The sequence below is a fragment of the Oryzias latipes genome, chromosome 20 (assembly GCF_002234675.1).
Source record: "Oryzias latipes chromosome 20, ASM223467v1".
In the NCBI taxonomy this organism is placed as follows: domain Eukaryota; kingdom Metazoa; phylum Chordata; class Actinopteri; order Beloniformes; family Adrianichthyidae; genus Oryzias; species Oryzias latipes.
Genome location: NC_019878.2, coordinates 21,454,989 through 21,475,609, shown reverse-complemented (window position 1 = coordinate 21,475,609; position 20,621 = coordinate 21,454,989). Strand labels below are relative to the sequence as shown.

The window sequence follows — 20,621 nt, the reverse complement described above, 5'->3', positions numbered from 1 at the left end:
TTTTTAAAGTTTTATGCTAAATGCGTGCCGTCCCGGCCAAGAAGAAAGATCTCCGATTCCACTCGGACACATTACGGAGTAACACCGGAAGTTACGCCGAAAGGCGCGAACAATGTAAACAAATAACTGCATTTCATTTGGCTGAGCCTGAGGACTTTTTAAAATTACTATTATTAGAATAAACTTGTATTTTTATGTCAATTTATTTATTCATTTTGGCAAAATAGAATGTTGAACACCAACTTACTTTACTTAAGTATTCTTTCGTTTTTGACAATTTGAATGTTAGCTAACCCGATTGGACGTTTTCTGTAAGCTAGTAGTAGTTTTGATCTAAATGAAAGTATAAACGTAGCGACTCCTTGAATTAAAAAAAAAAAAAAAGCATTGTACGCATTACACCAGACTATTGATTACATGCTGTCTGTATTGCGGCCTAAAGGACTGGTCTAAACGGATTTATAGGTAAGTACTTTCCAGTTTAAATATATTCATGATGATGTACTCCTTCTTGAGTCGTTCCATGGTCTGTAACATTTAGTTATGATGACAAGTTGTATTCTTTTGGCACATTTTAAACGTCTTCCCAATTCGGCGTCTTTTTACAGAATAAAATTCGCTAAATAAAAAAAAAAACTTCAAGTTAAAAGTCTAGCTAGCGTTCAGTGCTAACATTGAATGTTAGCTGACTCTGCCGTCCCATCATGTCCAGCAGTTAAACCTATTTCAGCTGTTATGCTGCACCCAGATTTTAGCAGCTTCCAATCCAAACAAACTCAAATGCTCCCCGGCTGTGTTTATAATTTTAATGATTTTTTTTTAAATCCTTAAATTACTGCTCCATCAAATGTACTTTTTAAATTCATTTTGTTTGATTTTTATTGCATGCTGATATAAACATGGCATCAAAAGTTGGGCACGTAAAGAAGATGTTCTCTAACTTTTATTTTGACTCTTGTGTAGACTCAACATGTCCAAAGTGGAAAAGGAGCGCTTTATTGTGAAGTTTGTGGAGAGTAAAGGATCTAATGCTGAATATGCTGTTAAAGCGTATGAGGTAAACACAACTGCACAGTCCTTTCTGCAGACGTTTTTTTCTGGATGTTCATCGATGTATATTTATTTAGTATTTATTATATAATTTTCATCCTATTCTAACAGGCCATTTTGGAGCTGCAGTCTGAAAAATATTTAAAGAAGGTTAAAGAGGAAGAGGTTTTACAGATGGAAGAGAAGGACAAGTCTCTGTTTGTGTTCAGCAGTTTTACCTCTCCTGCCTTTCTGCACTGCAAGAAGGTTTGTCGCCTTAGTGAAAGCAAAATTCCTGGCAGGATTTTTAGGAATGAACGCTTCGTTGCTCTGTGTTGTGCAGCATGGCTGTAGAATCGTGAGCCCCTTGGTGGTTTTGTACTGCCTGCAGCAGCAACGCTGCGTCCCAAAAGCAGAGAAGCCGGTCTACAACATGGCCATGGCTGATGTCACTATTTCCTGCACCAGCCTGGAAAAAGCCGCACGGGTGAGTTCTGGTCTGTCTTTGAAAAATGCTGAGACTGTTGCACCATTTCATTGCAGTTGTGTTATTTGCATGTATTGCACTGATAATGTTTTGAAAACTAGTTAATTAAATCTGTGCATCATTTCGTTTAATGCAGATTCTTGCATTTTTAGGCACAAATATCTCTGCTGTTAGTTTTTGATATAGAGAATAAAAGAAACAGTTTTTTTTACATGAAACCAGAATAGAAACTTTATAATTAGTTGTTGTTTTTTTAGGTTAAATGAAAACCCAAATGTGACCTCATGAATTGACACTAAATCACTTTTATGCTTTCACGGGCCACATAAAGTGACATGGCGGGCCACATTTGGCCTTCGGGCCTTGAGTTTGTTCATGTTTATGTTTTGTCTCACTCTGCAGGTGGATGTGATGGATCTGGTGCAGCTCATGGGTGGACGTGCCTGCCTTGATCTTAATGTGTCCGTCACACATTTAATTGCTGGGGAGGTTGGAAGCAAAAAGTATCTGGTGGCTGCCAACTTGGGTAAACCCATCCTTCTACCCTCATGGGTCAAAGCCTGCTGGGAAAAATCTCAGAATAGGTATGAACTGATTATTTTTGTTTTACATATTTGCTCCTGGGTGGCGCAGTGGTTAGCGGTCTTGCCTCATGGCAAGAAGACCCCTGGTTCAAGTCCCGGCTGGGGGACCTGAAATGGAACATCAAAAGGGGGTCTTTCTGTGTGAAGTTTACATGTTCTCCCCCGTGCATACGTGGGTTTTCTCTGGGGACTCCGGCTTCCTCCCACCGCCCAAAAACATGAGAGTGAGAGTGAATGGGTGTGTGATTGTGGACAGTCTACCCTGTGACAGACTGGCCAGGGTGTCCTTCCCCCACAAGTGGCCGGGATATGCTCTGGCAGCCCCGTGACTCCGAAAGGGACAAAATGAAAGATGAATGAATGAATCAATGAATATTTGCTCCTTTGTGGTCTTTATTATAAGTGCTAATAGTGTATTGTTATTTTTACTCTTTACACTTCATCACCCTAGTTTCCATAGATTACCGCTGATTCATAAAACTAAGTTTCTGTAGAGTTATATATTTTTTATTCTCTCTTCAGCCTTTTTAGATACACAGACTTGCCTATGGATGAATATCTGTGCCCCGTGCTGCTCGGATGCACCGTTTGTGTGACAGGCCTGTCCAGCACAGAACGCAAAGAGGTGCAGCGCCTCTGTGAACAGCACGGCGCCAAGTACAGCGGCCAGCTTAAAATGAACGAGTGCACGCACCTCATTGTCAGTGAACCAGCAGGTGAGACACTAAAATATAGAACAAAACTGGACTATAATAGGAATACCCGATACGTCCTCATTTTCATGAACATTCACTAACACAGTTACGAACTGTTTCATATTGTAATGAGTTTCTCTTCTTTTGTGTCATATTTTACTGTTACTAATAAAGCTTTGATAAAAAATGTACATTTTTTTACTCTACCACCCATCACTGCTGCTTTACAAGCATATTAGTTTGTGTTTCCATAATATACTGTCATGATGAAAGACGTTTGCTCTCACTACAATCACCTGATAAGTCAAAGCAGATTTAGATTCAAACAAACTTATCAATATCATTTTCATGCAGCTGTCTGCCTGCAATCATGGTGTGCCTGATGCTGTTGTGTAATCCTTTAGGGATGCAACAATTCCCTTTGGTTGAGGCTTCAATTTTTGTGTCACCGTTTTGTTTTTGTTTGATATATGATTTGTGTATTACAAAACGTCAACAACAAAAACAACAAAAACAATATGGAGAATTATTTTTTAAATTTGCTTTTAAGCAAGTAGCAATTAGTGTAATGTAATAAAATAATGTTACATATATTAAGTTTAGCACAACGCATGTGTTTGATGCTTACGGTGTAAACGTATTCAAATGTATCCACTTTGTGTCACCCCTCTTAGAATGAACCTATTAGTTTGTTGTTTTCCTGTAAAACTCTTCCAAAAGTGTAAAAAATCTGGAATTGTAAAGGTGATTGTTTTTAGAAAAAGTTTCTCATTATCAAAAAAAAAAAACAACAACAGCGATTTAGTAATGAAGTTAACACAACTGGTGGTGTTTTTGTTCTGAAGGTTTATGTTTTGTTGCAGGTCAGAAGTACGAGTGTGCTCGCAAATGGAATGTGTATTGCGTATCTCTGCATTGGCTATTTGACAGCATAGAGAAAGGTTTCTGTCAGGATGAGAGCAGGTACGCCGTGGAGCGCCGCGCGTCAAATACCAGCCGACCTCACACCTCAACCCCCACAGGCAACGGCAGGAAGGAAGGCGAGGAACAAAAAGGCTCAGAATTCACCTTTTAGACCTTAAAAAACGAAACATCTTTAACGTGTTGTCTTGTGAAACAACATTTGCCTCCTTTAGATGGTCCTTCGCTTTTGGGCTTGAGCAACATTTCTGTGAGTGGCAGTATGGCGATCAACGACACGGCCCTCACCATCAGCCGCCTGGAAACGGCCGATCCCATAGATGGTTTGGATCTCACCGTTTGTCCTGCTGATGACTTACTGGATGGCTGTAAGGTAAATCACTGACAAATTCCATTTTACTGTCGATGCTTGTTTGAAAGTGAAGTGCAGGATTTGAAGGCAGGACTCTTCTGCGCTCGCTACTTCACAGCTGTATTTGTGCGGCCTTCCACTGAAGAAGCTGGAGAAGCTGCGGCGTCTTGTCAACAATGCAGGAGGTCTACGTTTCAACCAACCAAGCGAGGAACTCACACATGTGGTGATGGGAGAGCCGGACCAGGAACTCACAAAGTTTCTTTCCAAAGCAGCTTACAGGTTTGATAAAATCCCTGAAATTCTGTGTCTAAATATTTAATGTTTTTTTTCCCTTAAACTGACTCTAAGCTTGTGCCGCTTGGATTGAGTTAAACGTCAATTTAAGTATTTAAGTTCTGAGTTAATAATTTCTAATTTTTTGTGATCAAGCTGCATCCAAATATTTAAAGAAATTGCAGATAAACTTGAATTATTCGGATGTAAAATAAATAAATAAAGTAGGATTTTTTTTTTAGACATTTAAATGGAATTAATATTAAATTTAGTTTGCCATTTAAGTCACAAATTTTTACATTTCTCAGATTTTTGATGCCTTTTTTAGAAACTGTAGATGTGATGTCAATCATGTAAAATTAGGATCAAATTAAAAAAACAGAAAAAAGTGTAAATTGAGGAATGAAAGTAAAAAGGGAGAGAAAATAACAGCAGCTGTTATAAATAAACATTTTCTTTTCATTTGGTAACAATTTAAGGTTTATAGTTTTCAGTCCTTCCGATTTAAAATGAACATTGTTTAAATTTACAGTGTTTACTATCAAGTTTAAAAAACATTTGAATTTTCTTTTTTTTTAAATTTACAATCCAATTTTTTGATTAACTTTAAGCTGAACCTGATTGTAACCCTTTATTTTACAGAACTGTTTGAACAGACCGAAATTCATTTATGACCATTAAAAGGCTTCGATTTAACCACAACTGAAAGCAGAAAGCGATTGTCAATCACACAGAAAACTCTCTGTTTCATTTAAACATTTAAAGCAGATTAAGCATAAAATGTAAATGGATTTATGGATTGGCCATAACGTATCCAACATCATCTTTCTTGTAATATTTAGTAAGGATCAAGAAATAAGTGTGTTTTTGAATGTTGAGAGGCAGGAAGCAGTTTCGACGTTTGCTGTGGTCTTCCTCACAGGCCTCATGTAGTCACGGTGCAGTGGCTGCTGGACAGTTACTCCAGAGGCAGGCTCCTTCCAGAAGCTGAGTATTTGCACCCCGACTGCCTGCCTCCCGATTCTGCATCCGTGCCCGCCGGTCACGTGGTGAAGCCCCGCCTTTCGGCCGGTCCACCTGTTGCCAGCCCCAGCACCCCCAGACAAAACAGACTGGAGGAGGATCTGCTCTCTCAGTATATGGACGATGATCCCACAGTGGGTAAGAATCTGTTTGTTTGTTTTTAAGACTCTGGAAGAAATTGGTTCAAGTTCAGTGGATCTGAGAGCCAATGCTTCTCCCCGCGTTCATCCTCCAGTTGATATGCCACCACCAGCTGCAGAGAACAGCGGCAGAAGGTCGATCAGTGCGGCTGCAGAGCCTCAGTCGAAGCCCCAGGCTCCCAGCCTCACCAGGGGACCAGAGCAGGACTCCGCTTTGCAGGAATTCAGCGAGACGGGCCTGTTTTCTGGGAAGTCTTTTCTTTTCGTGGGCTTTGGTGTTGAGGCGGAGGCACAGCTCTCCACGCTGGTGATTGAACATGGAGGAAAGGTGCTGGCTGGCCGCTGTCGCGCGGTGGCAGACTATGCCGTGGTTCCTCTGCTGGGATGCTCGGTCGAGGCCACAGTTGACGAGGTGGTCACGGATACGTGGCTGGTAAGAACAAAACCCATCATTTTTGCCCGGATTTTCTGCAAATCCCGGCTTTCTCATATTTGTCTTTTCTTTGGCGTTTCCCTGCCAGGCCATGTGTGTGGAGAAGGAGTGTGTTCTCCTGCTGTCGTCCAACCCGCTGTTCACTCCTGTGGCTGTGAGGGAGGGCTGCTTCCCTCTGGAGGGCTGCGTTCTCTCAGTCAGCCAGTTCATCGGAGCAGAGAGGGAGTCTTTGATCCAGCTGGCCAAGCATGTCGGAGCCGAGTACGATGAGCTTCCGTGACCTTTTTTAGAACGGCTGCAGGGGTCTGAATATTCCATAAACTCCTGAAGACCCACTCCGATTAGTGGCATTTTTTATGATGACGGAGGACATATATAAACATAATTAAGCGTAAAGTTGCGTTTCTAATTATTTATTTGTTCTAGCCGTTGTGAATCAGGAGCAGACAAAAAATGCTGTTGCTCTGGAGAAACTATGTCATAGAAAAAGACACAGTTTTTTAAGTTTTGGCTAAAAATGGCATTATCCTAATTAAAGACCTCTGAAAACACTTTCAAAATAGATCAAAAGATGACTGGAGTGGGACTTTAGTGGTTTCTGTTCATTCTAAATATGATACCTGATTTAAGTTATCCTAATCCTCATCTTCTGCCTGCTGCAGTGTCCAGGATTACTTTGTGCGCTTTGCTATTAAGAAGAAGGGCATGGTGGCCAGCACTCATCTGGTTTTGCAGAGTCCAGACGGCACAAAGTTCCAGGCAGCAAAGAAGTGGGGCCTCCCTGCTGTGAGCATGCACTGGATTCTGGAGTCGGCTCGAACAGGACAGAAAGCAGCAGAGGAGATGTTCCTGGTTGATCTACCTCCTTCACCAGGTTAAAGTCCAGCATTTGCGCGTCTGTGGTGATTCATTGTTGGCATCATCTTTTAATGTTCTCCTCCTCTACAGAGAGGGACGATGAGAGCTTCGTCGGCGGCTCCCAGAAACCGGCTCAAGCTCGTAACTCTCCAGAAATCCCCCTGCTGGGCCCGCAGAGCGGTAAAGCTGTCACCCCTCTGGATTTAGGTCGCTTTCAAAGCAAAGTGTTTCACTCTGTTCTGGATGAGATGAAGCCCAAAGACGGCCTCAGCACTCCCAAACAAAACCCGGATGGCAGCAGAAGACACGCCCACAGGGAGGCGTCGCTGCAGCTGGACACTCCCTCCCGTTTCCTCAGCAGAGATCAGCTCTTCCGTCCGTCCTTCAACGTCAAGGTTGTGATTCACTGAAAGCAAAAGAGGGCAGACTTTTCCTTTATTGACCTGAAACCTTTGTGGGTTTTGCTCTCCAGGATGCTCTTGGAGCTTTGGAGACTCCAGGGGGAAGGTTGAAGCCAGGCGAGAAGGTGGAGACTCCACTTACTGATGTCATCAACAGGAATCTGAAAGTAGCTTTAGCCAATAGCTCGCGGAATAATGTCTCAGAAATGCAGGCGGCTTCTGGAAGCCCTGAACTGGGAAAATCCACTGAGAAGGAGGTAAAAATGAAAGAACTACACAACATCTCCTGTCTGCAGTTTTCACAAGTTTGTGGTTTAGTTCCTTATGTGTTTAAAGACTCACTTCAGTCATCCTTTGGTCCAGTTTTAAAGTCTTCTAGTGGTCTTTTAATTAGGACTATGATGAAGTAGTTTCTGCAGAACAGCAGTTGTTATCGGGACCGTCGGCACGGAGCAACCCCGCCCCCTCTCCCTGTCACCACTCTGTTTTAGGGATCTCCAGCTAGCTTACAGCCCCTCCCACCCCCGACCTAACATTAGCAGTGCGGCAATATTGGAGCCGTACAGTTTTGATGCAGATTCCAGCTCAGACGAGGAAAACAAAGACGTGCATGAATCTGTTTGCATCAGAATGGAGCGGAGCAGGGAGCTCCTGATCAGAACAAAGAAAAGACTCAGAAATGCAACTTCCAGTTTAGATTGTTATTTATATATGTTCTCCGTCATCAGAAAAATGCAGGAAGAGCATTTTAAAAACACCAAAATGCTATTTTTATTGGAGTGGGTCTTTAAAATGAAACTGTGTTTGTGTTTTGCACAGAAGGACCCGCAGAAAGAAGCCGGACCGCTGGCTGGAGTTGTGGTCTGTGTGGGAAAGAAGTTGAGCAAAATGCAGACTGAACTAAACGCCGTCGCTGCCTCACTGGGAGCAGACTTCAGGTTTTCCACTCTTCCTCACTCAAATCCGTTTGTACTTCTGTGTTCTGTCACTTTGCCTCTTCTTCCGCCTTCAGCACCAGGCTTTCATGGCCGGTAAACAAAGTGTTACGCCCCTTTTAACCCTCCATACAAAATATAACAAATAACTAAAAGTGAATCAAAAAGGCTTCAGGGAAGGCCGGTTGCAAAACAGCACCAATTGTGAAGAAATATTTTACATTGAATGAAAATGATGTCTCTTCTTCTCTTTTGCAGGTGGGCTTATGACGACACGGTGACACACTACATCTACCAGGGCCGGGTTGGGGACAACAGCCGTGAATACAAAGGAGTGAAGGAGAGGGGGGTGCATGTGGTCTCCCAGTACTGGCTGCAGGCCGTATGTTTCCCTCTAACTTTGATTTTAGCTTCATTTATGACAAAGTTGGGTTTTAGTCCCAAATGTGTTAGTTTTCTTTTTTAAATTTCATATAATGTTTTTACGTAAATACTTTTAAAATGAAATGTCGAGTTAATTTGGCCAAAAATGATATTAAATTGTAATGGTTGAACGACACTGAGAGGCTGGTCGTGTCCACAGTTTTTGTCTGAAACAAACCTCCTCTGGTTTAGTGCGCTGATGAGCAGAAACGGGTTCCAGAGTCCCTGTTTCCTTTCACCTACAACCCTAAGATGAGCCTCAACCTGAGCCAGGTGCCCAGCAGCTCCCAGAGATCTCCACCTTTGACACGGACACAGCGGAGAGACGCCGCTGCAGCCAAGGTGGGTGGAAACATGGCCGTCATTTATCACAAAGCCCTGGTTTTTAGAGCTTCTCATGTCGTCTTAAATGAGTTTTCTTTGTTGTTTAGCTCAGTTTTTCCGAAGAAGAAGCTCCAGCTCTGCGCCGTGCGAGTGATGGAAGCGCGGACCAGGAAGATCTTGATCACACAGAGAGAACAGGTGGGTTTTTTTTTCCTCCACAAGCCAGTCCTGGTTGGTAAGCGAAGAAAGAACATCGAAACTGACGTGGGTTTGATGATTAGATACTCTGGAAATGAGGGAGAACCTGCAGAAACAGCTGCAGGAGATCATGTCAGCCACCAAACTGACGACCGGCAGACGCACTTCAGTCAGGCTGGCAAAGATGGGGTCCGGTGGGGCCGACTCAGGCCCTCATACACCTGAAGGGAGCCGAATGGGACGGAGTGGAAGCAGAAGAACCCTGGAAGCTTTGAGGTAAACAAACAAAAGACCCTTCCCAGCTGGGATCAGGAGGAATTTGATGGTAAAAAGGTTGTTGGATGATTCCTCAAACGTCTGTGTCCCCAGAGTTTCCAGAGAAGCAGCGCTGGATGTGAACACGGAGCCCTCGCAGAGCGAACAGATCGTCTGGGACGACCCGACGGCAAGAGAGGAGAGGGCCAAGCTGGCCGATAACCTGCAGTGGCCCGGCAGCCCCTCGCAGCACTCAGACCCCATCGTGGCCGCTCCACCCCCCACAGCAGAACCAGCACCACAGATGAAGGACTCCATGACCGACTCCGAGCTGGTGGAGATGGGTTTGTGTCGTTTTCAAAACCTCTCAGCAAAAATGAGCGTCTGTGACCTCATTAAAGTCCCACTCCGATCATCTTTTGATCTATTTTCAAAGCGTTCCCGGTTAATTATAATTATGCCGTTTGTAGCCAATATCTAGGATATATTTTCTGCAGAGCTGCAACGGTTCATCAGAAATTCACCTCTGAGTTATTAGGCGGGACTGTTGGCGGGGAGCGACTCCGCCCCCTTTTCATCTGTTTACAATCTCACCTGCTAGCTTACAGCCACAACCAAACATTATCAGTGCAACACAAATATCCGAGCTATCCGGTCGTACAGTTCAGATCCTGATTCCAGCGTTTTTTTTCTTACCGTCACTAATACAATCTTTCTCAAACTGAATTTTTTCATCTGCTCCTGATTCACAACAATTTCAATTGAATTCTCAAATATGCATTTTTAAGCTAAATTTTCTCAACATATGTTCTTCTTCGTAAGAAAAATGCCCCAAGATGTTAAAAAGCGCATTTTTCATCGAAGTGGATCTTTAAGAATAAAATTTAGAATAAAAAGCAAAGAAAATTCTGTTAGTTAAAACCTTAAATCAAATACGTTTTAACTTCAACCTAATTTTTTGTGTCTTACTTAAAATGAAAAAATTATACAACAATATTATAAGTTTAAAAACACTTTTTAACACACCAATCCCCATAAAGCAGCTTTATTGTTTTGTAGAAGCTGTTTTCTGAACGTCTTTTCCTATAGTACATGACTGATAGTATATTGATGTATATGAAGTATTCTGTTGAAGCAGAGGTAGTAGGTTTATGGGAGGAAGTCGGATTTACTGGGATGACTCTGTAGATGGTTTGAAACTTCATGGCTGAAGTGCGTTTCCTGGTCTCCAACAGCTGCCTGTGACGTTATTGACCAGCACCTGGGGCAGAAGCTGATAACTCCCCCATCAGAGGAGGCAGAAGATGATATTCTCACGCCCAAAGCCCCCTGCATCGCTTTTCCTCTCACCAAACCCACAGCAGCCCCCGAGCCTCTGAGAGAGGTTCGCATTTAACCAGAAGAATAGGTTTTCCTAAAATAAAGGGGACTTTTTTCTTTTTAATATAATGTTCTTCTATTTCTCCCAGGAGGAGAAAAAAGAAAAACAGCCCCCCAGGTTTCAGATGTCCTCCCTCAGCCCTCAGGAGCGCATCGATTACAGCCACGTCATCGAGGATCTGGGTGAGTCTCATCGGGATTCAGAAACGGAAACTAAGAAGCTGAGATTTACTGACGGGAGCTGTGAATATTTTCTTTTCTTGAGCGTTTTTCTTCATTCTTTTTATTTTGTCAGAAATATTTGAACGAACATCTTCTTCCACGGACTGGAAAAGAACACGAAAACCACAAACGTGTGTGTTTCTGTCTGCTGTAGGGGGTGTCGTTTTGGAAAAGCAGTCGTTTGACCCGAGCTGCTCCCACATCATCGTTGGGAGTCCTCTGCGTAACGAGAAGTATCTGGCAGCGATGGCGGCCGGGAAGTGGATCTTGCACCGCTCCTACCTGGAGGTCTGTCGCGGCGTGGGCAGGTTCATTCAGGTGAGGAGCTTCTTACCCAGCCCACCATGTTTACATGTCTGTTCAGTGCATGATCCCGCTTATACCATGGTCACTTACAGAGGAAATAAAGATTCAATCAATTATTAGCACTTTATTCTTGTATATTTTAAAGTTTAAACCGTCTTCCAGAAGAAGCAAACCATTTGATTTGCGTTGTTGTGCCACAGAACCGCCCTCATGCCTCTGCTGCTGTAGGAGGGCTAACCAGCGGAGGAATGGGGTATATCGGTTAAATGTCATGTTAGGCGATACAAAGCATCATTTCAGAGGGAAGGTTCACCTCTTACTGCTTGTTTTTGACCAGATGATGAAGAAAAAGTTTGTTTCAAACAAATAAAGTCCACAAGCAGTTTTCAGATCAAAGATTTATCCACTCCGATCATTAAATATGGATCAACAAACAATTTCTTTCATCAATTAATAATACAATTACTTATAAACTTATGTTCCAAGTTTCTGTTGTTCCAGCTACCAACTGGTGTTTAGGCCAATCCAATACTATAGGACATTTGGGTTGAGTGACCAGAACTTATTGTTTAGGTGTCCACTATCACTTTTTCTGCAGCCAATCAGAAAAGAGGATTCTGATGATATAATTAATGATAATTTTCCTTGGTCATAGCGTTTTAGTTTGTTTTTCTTTTTTCTCACAAGTAATGATTACCCGATTATTGTTTAAGACCCACAAAATAGTATTTTTAAGAGGTTTTGTTTGATGATTAAGGACATACATAGACAAAATGAAGCTTAAAATTGTAAACAAGTATCCTTCAAGTCATCCAAACCAGAATTCCCATTAAAGGCTGCACACTTTCAGCTTTATGTCCTCCACGGTTTGTCTAAGCGAAGTAAAGAAATCCTCTCACCAAAGGTTGATTGTTCGGGTAAATCCAAGCTAAAGAGAGTTGAGTTGATCCTCCTCTGTCATTTAGCTGAAGCCTAATTGACATGCTGCCGTACGGGGGTCGACCCATACGGGTACTGCGGGTTTTTAACATGTTCGGTATTCTGAGTATTTCTTTATTCAGATTGTTGTGAATCAGGAGCGGAGGACAAAATGCCGTTCTTGTAATCTTGTAATATTTCTGAACTAACTTCAATCGGCGAGCTGCTCCGCTCCATTCTGATGCATCCTCTTGCAGACAAACAGATCCATGAACGTCTTAGTTTTCCTCGTCTGAGCAGGAATCTAAACTGTATGGCCTGACAGCTCCGATATTGCTCGCCGTTTTTGTTGCGCAGGTAATGTTAGGTTGGGAGTGTGAGGGGCTGTAAGCTAGCAGGAGAGCACGTAAACACAGAAGCAAGATGGGGGAGTCGCCAGCGGTCCCGCCCATAAGTCAGAGGGTGAATTTAGACTGAACTGCTGTCGCTCTTCAGAATCTATTTTTTTTTTATTTTGGCTAAAAACACATAATCATAATTAACCCTCGAATACTTTCACAATAAATAGTTACACCATTACTTTTGCCGGGTAATTTTTACCCAATATTACATTCCCAACAAAAAGTACTAATAAAAAATAGATCAAAACACGGCAACACATGATAGATTAGAGTAGTTTTCTTTTATTTTTCTACAAAATGAAAAAAACAGAGAAGAACATGCAAAAACATGCTGAAAAATTAGGAATTTGAGAAGAAAAAAATTCCTACAAAATAATCAAATTATACTAGAAACTTGGTCTTTTTGTCCACCCGTTCCTGGGACACGTGAGACGTCCCTGGTGGAAGCGCAGACTCTTTGACAAGCGAAATATTAAAATTCATGTCAATAGTTTTGCTCGGATGAAAATCACCCGGCGTTAGTACTCCAAGGCTAAAGACCACCGGAAACGGTTTGAAAATAGATCTAAAGACGATCCGTGTGGGTCTCTAAAAGTGTTTTTTCATCTTAAGGGTGAATGTTTGAGTGAGATGTGCCTGTTTTCTTGGGTCAGGAGGATGACTTTGAATGGGGCAGCAGCTGCATCCTGGACGCGCTGCCCTCCATCACTTTGCAGCAACGCAGGCTGGCAACCGCCGCTATGCGCTGGAGAAAAGCCCTGCAGGGAAGTAGAGAACGTGAGGTAGGAAGATGCTCACAATCCGTTCACATCCACTGTTCACTCGCTGTCATTCTTTTGTTGGTGACATGAACGTTTTGGGTTCTTTAGGGAGCCTTCAGCGGATGGACGGTCATGCTAAACATCGATCAGAGCAGAGAATCGGGCTTCAGACGGTTACTGCAGTCAGGCGGAGCGAAGGTCTCTCGCTTCTTTACTTCTGAAAGTTCTTTCTTTTCACTCGTCTTTTTTTATTGCAGCATGAAGTCATTGAGGTCCAACCTTATGAGTCAAAACATTGTCAATGTTTGTGTTTTTTGTGACATAATGATGAAAAATTAACCCTTCTTCATCAAACTTTATCAAACAAAAACTATTCATTTGTGGAACATCAGGGTGGATGATTTAAAATGACCAATGTCAGGAGGACACTTTTTGAAAAGTTTCATCTGCTGCATATTTTACGAAATGTTGTTTTCAGTTTTGTGTTGTGAAGTTCATATTCTTTAGTTTATTATCTCTAGGAAATCATGGTGGAAGGTTTGCAGGATGCTATTTTGCTTCTTCTATGCTAATTGGCAAATGTTTTGAATGGAAACGACAGGCTGGTTGAAGTGGTAACTTTTGATTAAACCTCTCCGCTTCTGTAAAGCCAGAGCTCCGCTCGCCGCTTCTGAAGTAAAGTGACTGCGGCGGCTCAAGCTGACGCTGGAAGTGAAATGTAAAGGTCAGCGGGTCAGGCTGAGCATGATTGTGGCAGTGGTGCGGGACCGATCTGCTACCGAGGAGCTCATCGGGATGCGACGTTGACCCGTTCCACCTCCTGCAGAGAAATCTAAAATTTGCCTTTTGAAGAAAAATGTGCTCAGTGAAGCGTTTCCCTCGTCTAAGGTCACATCTCCGGCGTGTTTCCTTTTTCCTACATGACCTTGATGGGGTTCAGCAGAAGACTGACATTTACAAAAAGAAGCAAGGTTATCCTGAGCTGGAAAATCTGTTAGAAAATATCACAAAAACATTCCAACTTTAATGTATTTCTAAGGTGTGAAGTTGACCTCTAAACTCATCCTGACAGGTTATTCATCATCTCGTTAATAATTTGCATTTTTTAATTGGAAATCTGCTTCCCTTGATCGTCACTGTTAGAGCTTTTTTATGTCACTTTGCAAGTCCTCAGTTCACATTTCCAGTGGCCATCCCATAATAATTTCAAAACTACCTTCGGATGCTTGCGTTTTGGTTTCGTTGGAGGCTTTTGAAATCATTTGCTGAGCCCCATAAGAGATTGTGGTCCCAGTTATTTTTGGACGGTTTCTCCATTTGTGATGTCATCTTTTTTTTCTTTTTAAGTCAAAAGTTAAATTTCACCGGCTATCAAGTGTTGATGGGGGTGACGTTTTTGCTTAGAGGTGCAGGAGGAAAGAAGAAATGTGGAAACAATATAATGAAGTATCAACTTAATAAAAGATTAACATAAAAATGTCAACAAACCAGTTTACTTCAAAACATTTGAACATTTTAAGGAAAGAGAATCAACATTTGACTAATTAGTTCGATGTTTAACTGGAGGTTTTCCTGCAGGTCCTTCCCGGTCCGTCACCTTCCTTGTACCGAGAGGCGACTCACCTGTTTGCAGATTTCAGTCGGCTAAAACCCGACGATTTCAAAGTGGACGTATCGCAGGCCAGGTCGCTCGGGGTGAAGTGTCTGAAGCCAGAGTACATCGCAGATTATCTCATGCAGGTGTGTTTTACACACATTTTTTTATTTTTAAATGTGCAACAACTATTTAACCCTTTTATTTTGAAAGGAAAAGATCTATGAGGGCAGAAGAATCTCATAATTCAGAAATGCCCACAGTCTGTGTCACAACTGTAATTTTATGCGTCACCGCAGGGATTTCTCTCACAAATGAGGGGGGGGGGTTGTAAATGCACATTCTGCAATTTGCATGATCTGTGAGTGTACCTAATAATCATTTTTGTGAAGCACCCATTGTGCATTTCTGAAACATTTATTGTGTTTTTGTGAAACACAGCGTGCACATTTGTGAGAAACACATATGTGTGAAACATTTCTAGAGCATTAGTCAAACACAACGTGTGCATTTCCAAAATTTATGTTGCACGTTAGCATAAAAGTACAGTTGTGAATTGGGGCGTGTGCATTTTTGAATTATGATACAGATCATCCATGACTCTTCTTAAACATGTGCACCTGTATTCTTCCCTAAGGTGCCAACCCCTCCTGTGGAGCTGTACTTCCTGCCTGCAGCTGAGGACGCTCCTGACACGCCGTCACGTAAACGTAAAGCAGAAGCGGACGTTTCCCGGCTGAAAAAGAGCCGCCTGACCTGAAAATATCCCGTCCTAATCCCCACATCAATATCATTTCAACTGCATAAAATTTAATGTAAATAAACGTTTTTTTAAAATGAACTAAAAGACAATAAAGTAAATGTAGCAGATGTTTTTGTTCTTGTGCATCTTCCACGAGAAACACTGCGGCTGAGCTGTGAGAGTGTGGATGTGATGGATTATTCCGTCAGTCTGCAGAAAGTGTTGAGTCACGGATAAGAGCTGATGCAGTGATGCGCATGCGCCTGTAGGGGGCAGTAGGGCGCCATCAGGCCTCCACAGGATGGCCACATCTATTTTCTTTATAAAAGAAAGGTGAACCTATTTTGACATTTAGGTCATACTTGAACTAAATTTCAACTAAAATTACTCAAATATTTGACTATAAAAATGAAAACTGACTTTATTATCTTTTATGTAAAAAGGGAAGATTTTTGCCATTTTTATGTTCTTCCTGCTGGATGTTTACTTCTCTCCAGCAACCTCAGAACTCGCTAATGCAAGGTAATAGACAGTTTAGCAATTAACTGTTCCCTTCCAGGGATTAGTGGTTTACCTTTCTCCTCTGACAGATGCAGCCGCTGACAGAACTAGGGCCGACCTGTTTCAGGATTACAGGAAGAAGAGCTGACCTGTCCAGGAGTTAAAGTAGACGTGACTCAGGGCTTCAGGTGCATGTGAGGGCCCCGCTCAGGCTGAGCCTATTAGCTTGGTTTGCCCTGAAATAACCTAGTGTCACTCTGATCATCTAATGATCTATTTTCAAAGCATCCCCAGTAGTCTTTTTTTTTTTTTATATGTATTGTTGTTAGCTAAAATTAAATAATCTGCGTTTCTTCCCATCATGTGCTCTCCTATGTTCACAGCTTTCATCAAGTGGGACTTTAAACTCCTATGTTTGTATATTTTGGAGTTTTTAATTTAGTTATTAAAAGTGGAAATCCTGTTGTCATGGATAATTTGATGCTAGTTTGACGTAAATTCCCATAAAAGTTGGGAATGTTTAGAAAAATCCCCAAAGTTCACAGCCTCGGTTAGCATTTTATGAATATTAAAAGTCCTTAATGGATGCAGCTGTTTTATTTGACATCTAAACTAATGGAACGAACGGTGCTAAACGTCAGTTTCAGCATGGTGGTGGTAGTGTGATGAGCGGGGCTTGTTTTGCAGCTATTTTCAGCCACATGGGATCCACATTTATCTGAAAATACCTCATTTGTGGATTTCTTCTGAGACCCTCAAAGGGCTGAGGACGTTCAGTAAATCCCTGAGATTGATTATGGCAAAAACCCAAACCAGTTACTTTAAAATTGGTTTAGCTGCACGCGCCTTAATTGACTTGAGTCCAAAGGGGGGCATCCCAATCATTTCTGATCAACAGGTGTCTTGTAGAGGAGGAGGAGGGGTCTCTTTGCGGACATGGCAACCCCCCCCCCCCCACCCCCCCACTGAGAGGATTGTTAGCCCGGGATTTCGTGGAGGAGGCTCATTAAAATTCCCCGTCCGTCCGCACGCGCGCTAAAGCCTCTCTTTTGGAGGGTGGCACCGGTGTCCTGCGCGCCTCCTCACTGCGCACCGAGCGCTCAGGACCGGATCGTCGTCGTTGCATCGGCAGGCGGCCGCGAGATCGCGCCGTCCCGGGAGTTGCTCTGTCATCTAAAGGTGGGCTCACATGCCCGGAGGTCCGGGGAGGGGTGGCGCCCCGCGCGTGATCCAGCCCTGCAGACACTAAGTGTTGCGGCTCGGCGGGGATCCTCCGCAGCGCAGCCGTGCGTGACATTTCTCCCGACATGTGCGCCGGCGTGGACCTGAAGTGACACAGCGGGTTTGGCTCGCGCTCCTCCGGGATTCGCCAAACACCTGACGTTGCGTTGTGTGACAAAGGTAAGCGCTCCGGATCTCCTGCAGATCCTCCGAGTGGGGGGGTTTCCAGTGAATTCTGGGGATCTGAGCAGCCTGTGCTGCAGAGAAGATCGCCAGCTGAGACCTTCACAGCCATTCTGTCCACGCAGAGGCAGAAAGCTGGACCCAAAGTTCAGGTGGAGCCAGGCCCGGATTCAACCAGCGCCACTGCGGGGTGCAGCAGGTAGAACAGCAGGAGTGTGCTGAGATTGTTCTGTGGCGTCACATCCCTCCTCCTAGTCCCTAAAATGCTTAGAAAACCATGCCATTAATTTATCTGTGCGTCCATCATCCTCTTTGATCTATTTGAAAAGTTTTGTGTGGAATGCTCTTCCTGACACTTTTGACGCATTTGCCGGGCTTTGGACAGGCACAAGTAGAAGACTGGTTTGGGTCCTGATGAGGCTTGTAAATTACCATCCTTCCGTTTTTTGTCTTTTATTTTATTTATTTTTAGTTTTTGTGTGTGTGTGGGGGGGGGGTCATTTTATTTATTTATTTATTTATTTAGGAATTTAAATCAATTCATCGATGAATCATTACCCCCTCTTTCAAAGGGTTCCTAAACTGACAGATATGGATTTTTTTTTTCAATCTCATAAATAAGTTACCAGATTTTCAAGGATAAAATGTTCATTTTTCTCCGATTACTGTCAGTATTTTGAGTTTTTCTTTCCAAATACTTTGAGCAGCCGGGGGGGTCCTGCACCTTTCCAATGCTTTACTGTCCAAACAACATGGCAGCTCCAGGAGCAGACAAAAGGACAACATGTTGCTTTCTTTTGGTTTGAAGGACTAATTGAACCTGCGTTGTGTCAGGAATGTCAGAAACCCCCCACTCCTTTGTTCTGGGAGGGGGGCACAATCCTCTAGTACTGGAGGACCCGGAGTGGGGTCATTCGGGGGGGGGGATTGACTGTAACTGACAGCTTCCTCAGCTTCCACGAGCTGTTGTGAAACCATGACTTGGTTGGGGAACATGTGATCGGGTTTACTCCTGAGTTTTTGTGCCATCGTTTAAGGAGGAATGTTCTTTTAAAAACACTTAAGGTGGAACTTTTAACAGAACGATGATGAAGATCCTGCATGGTGGTGGCTTGAACACCTCTCAGTCTGAACCCAACAGCTGCTCTCTTATCACCACGACCAGGAAAAGTCCACATAAACAATGGAAAAACACCCGGAAAATCTCAGTCACCCCCCACCCCCCATCCCAGCCTTATCTGGGAGTTTGCAGGAAAAGGGAAGCTGTGGTTTCTGACTCCTGCAGTCGCAGCTGATGGGACCACGTTTGGTGCTGTTCTAAGTAAGCGTCCCTTATGACTGGTGGAGAGTGGTACATGAAGACCTGGAATGTGGCCCCCGTGCCCCCCCCCACAGCTCCGCAGTGTGTGGACTTTGCACTTTTCTTCAGCCTGACCAAACAGTAGGTGGACAAAACAGGATTTTTACCCAAACTAAGGGAGAAAAACCAAATTCTGCCTCCTTTCATGGCCCCGTCCCTGATTTCTTTGAGTGCTGCACCCCCTCCACCCCCCAGCTGCTTTTTAAATTATTTGTACTTTGGCCTAAAGGGGGTTTATACATCGGGTGGGGGGGGTGAAAACTATTTTTTAACGAGAACAAAAAGCATGTTTCCAGTTTCAGCTTTATCAGAGTGAATTCAGACAAATGTAACTGTATAATGCTTTTATTTTGGAAAGCCCCTTTACATATTTATGTCAGAATACACAGGAAGTGTCATAGGAGATCAAGCAGAAGTAGCAGCATTTCCCTCCACCTGTAGGCGCCAATCAGAGGCATGTAGAGAAAGTCGGGAATGAACAACCAGCGGTTCAAATGAGTAAAGAGATTGACGCTGGAGATCGGTCGGAACATGAGGCGCGTTTAGAGGAATTTCTCACATTCCTCGGCTGCGGTCATGCCACTCCGATCTGCACCTCCACCCGCTGACGGTTGCCCTCCGTGCCCCGCGTGACCTGAGGGGCTGAAAGGGCAAACGGGGGTCTTTGCAGAAAGGTAACGCTAACGAATCATGTGAGGGGATTTCTCATTAAGTGAGCCTTCCAGTAGGACTGAATAGATCCCAGTAAAAAAGGACAAAAAGTTTGTAAATTCAAGAAAGATCATAGAGTTATGTCAATTCAGCAAAAAATGATCTTTTAGTGACAATTTTTACATTTAAAAACGGCCTCCCTTTTGAGGCCTTTTGAGTATTTGTAGCTACTTTTGGAGTGTTTTAGTTCAACAATCTATCAGAATGTGGTCATACACTCCACTTCCCTTTCACTTTAAACACATTTCCGACTGTAATGGTTAGTTTTAGATCTCTTTTGTTTCATGTCTAAATTGCATAGTTTGCTTTGGTTGGTAATTATTAGAGTTTGCCTGAACTCTGGTGCAAATTTAATACGTAGTTTGCTTGCAAGTGAATCTTGATGTGGTGTGGCAACAGTGTTGACTGCAGATGGACGATCTACCAAAGAGCAGACGCGTAAAGCCACTTTTCTGCATGTCAGAATCAGCTGATTCGTTGTGTAAACTTTTTATTTAGGTGTCACCGATGACACATCTGGTGTACAGTGCTCCTGCTCCTACACTAGGCCGTGGACCCTGCCTCTGGCTCGTGTCGAGCCCCCAGCCGTCCCCCAACTCCATCTGGATGAAGTTCATCTGCTGGACTATATAAACATGTAGTTGTAGAGTTAGATAAGCTAATTCTTCTCTAAGAGTTCTGGTACATCGCCTGTTGTTCCTGGGGGAGGATCCCTCCTTTCCATGGACACCCCTGAGGTCTCTTTTATTTATTTATTTATTTATTTATTTATTTATTTATTTATCCAGAATCCAAGTTTTTCCTTAGCAAGTAGAAATATCTAAGGGCAGGGATGCCCAGTTTATTTTAGTTTGGTTTTTAGCCACTACCTGTTGAATTCTATGACATCGTGTCCTTTATGATTTCATGTTTATTGTACAATTACCAGTATGAAGCCCATTGAGACGACTATTGTTGCAATATAGGGCTATATAAACAAAATTGAAT

General features: G+C 43.1%; 2 protein-coding genes across 8 annotated transcripts in view; both read left to right on the top strand.

Moving 5' to 3' along the window:
• The first annotated feature begins 48 nt into the window (after positions 1-48).
• On the top strand, positions 49-15,786 carry topbp1 (DNA topoisomerase II binding protein 1). Of its 3 annotated transcripts, none has more exons than XM_023950380.1 (28): positions 49-114; positions 964-1,057; positions 1,162-1,296; positions 1,373-1,516; positions 1,919-2,100; positions 2,623-2,816; positions 3,659-3,835; positions 3,932-4,089; positions 4,187-4,350; positions 5,267-5,505; positions 5,603-5,940; positions 6,029-6,201; positions 6,603-6,814; positions 6,889-7,193; positions 7,271-7,456; positions 8,019-8,137; positions 8,393-8,516; positions 8,750-8,899; positions 8,989-9,079; positions 9,163-9,355; positions 9,449-9,678; positions 10,570-10,718; positions 10,804-10,897; positions 11,091-11,254; positions 13,215-13,343; positions 13,431-13,520; positions 14,901-15,062; positions 15,554-15,786. In XM_023950380.1, the coding sequence occupies exons 2-28, from the start codon at positions 971-973 to the stop codon at positions 15,674-15,676; spliced, it is 4,512 nt and encodes a 1,503-aa protein (XP_023806148.1). In that variant the 5' UTR covers positions 49-114; positions 964-970; the 3' UTR covers positions 15,677-15,786. The 3 variants fall into 3 exon arrangements, with proteins under 3 accessions (XP_023806148.1, XP_023806149.1, XP_023806147.1); XM_023950381.1 differs by lacking the exon at positions 49-114 and adding an exon at positions 121-465 and having other exon boundaries at positions 8,022-8,137; XM_023950379.1 differs by lacking the exon at positions 49-114 and adding an exon at positions 121-465.
• Positions 15,787-17,110: 1,324 nt separating this feature from the next.
• tmem108 (transmembrane protein 108) overlaps positions 17,111-20,621 on the top strand; it is a 45,725-nt gene continuing 42,214 nt past the window's right edge. For 2 of the 5 annotated variants that reach the window (XM_020712434.2, XM_020712438.2), the window contains exon 1: positions 17,111-17,560. The gene's annotated coding sequence lies outside the window, so the exon portion shown is untranslated. Of the gene's footprint in view, positions 17,561-17,688; positions 17,763-19,488; positions 19,598-20,621 lie in introns of those variants that run through there. The other 3 variants (XM_011489054.3, XM_020712435.2, XM_020712437.2) reach the window with 3 other exon arrangements.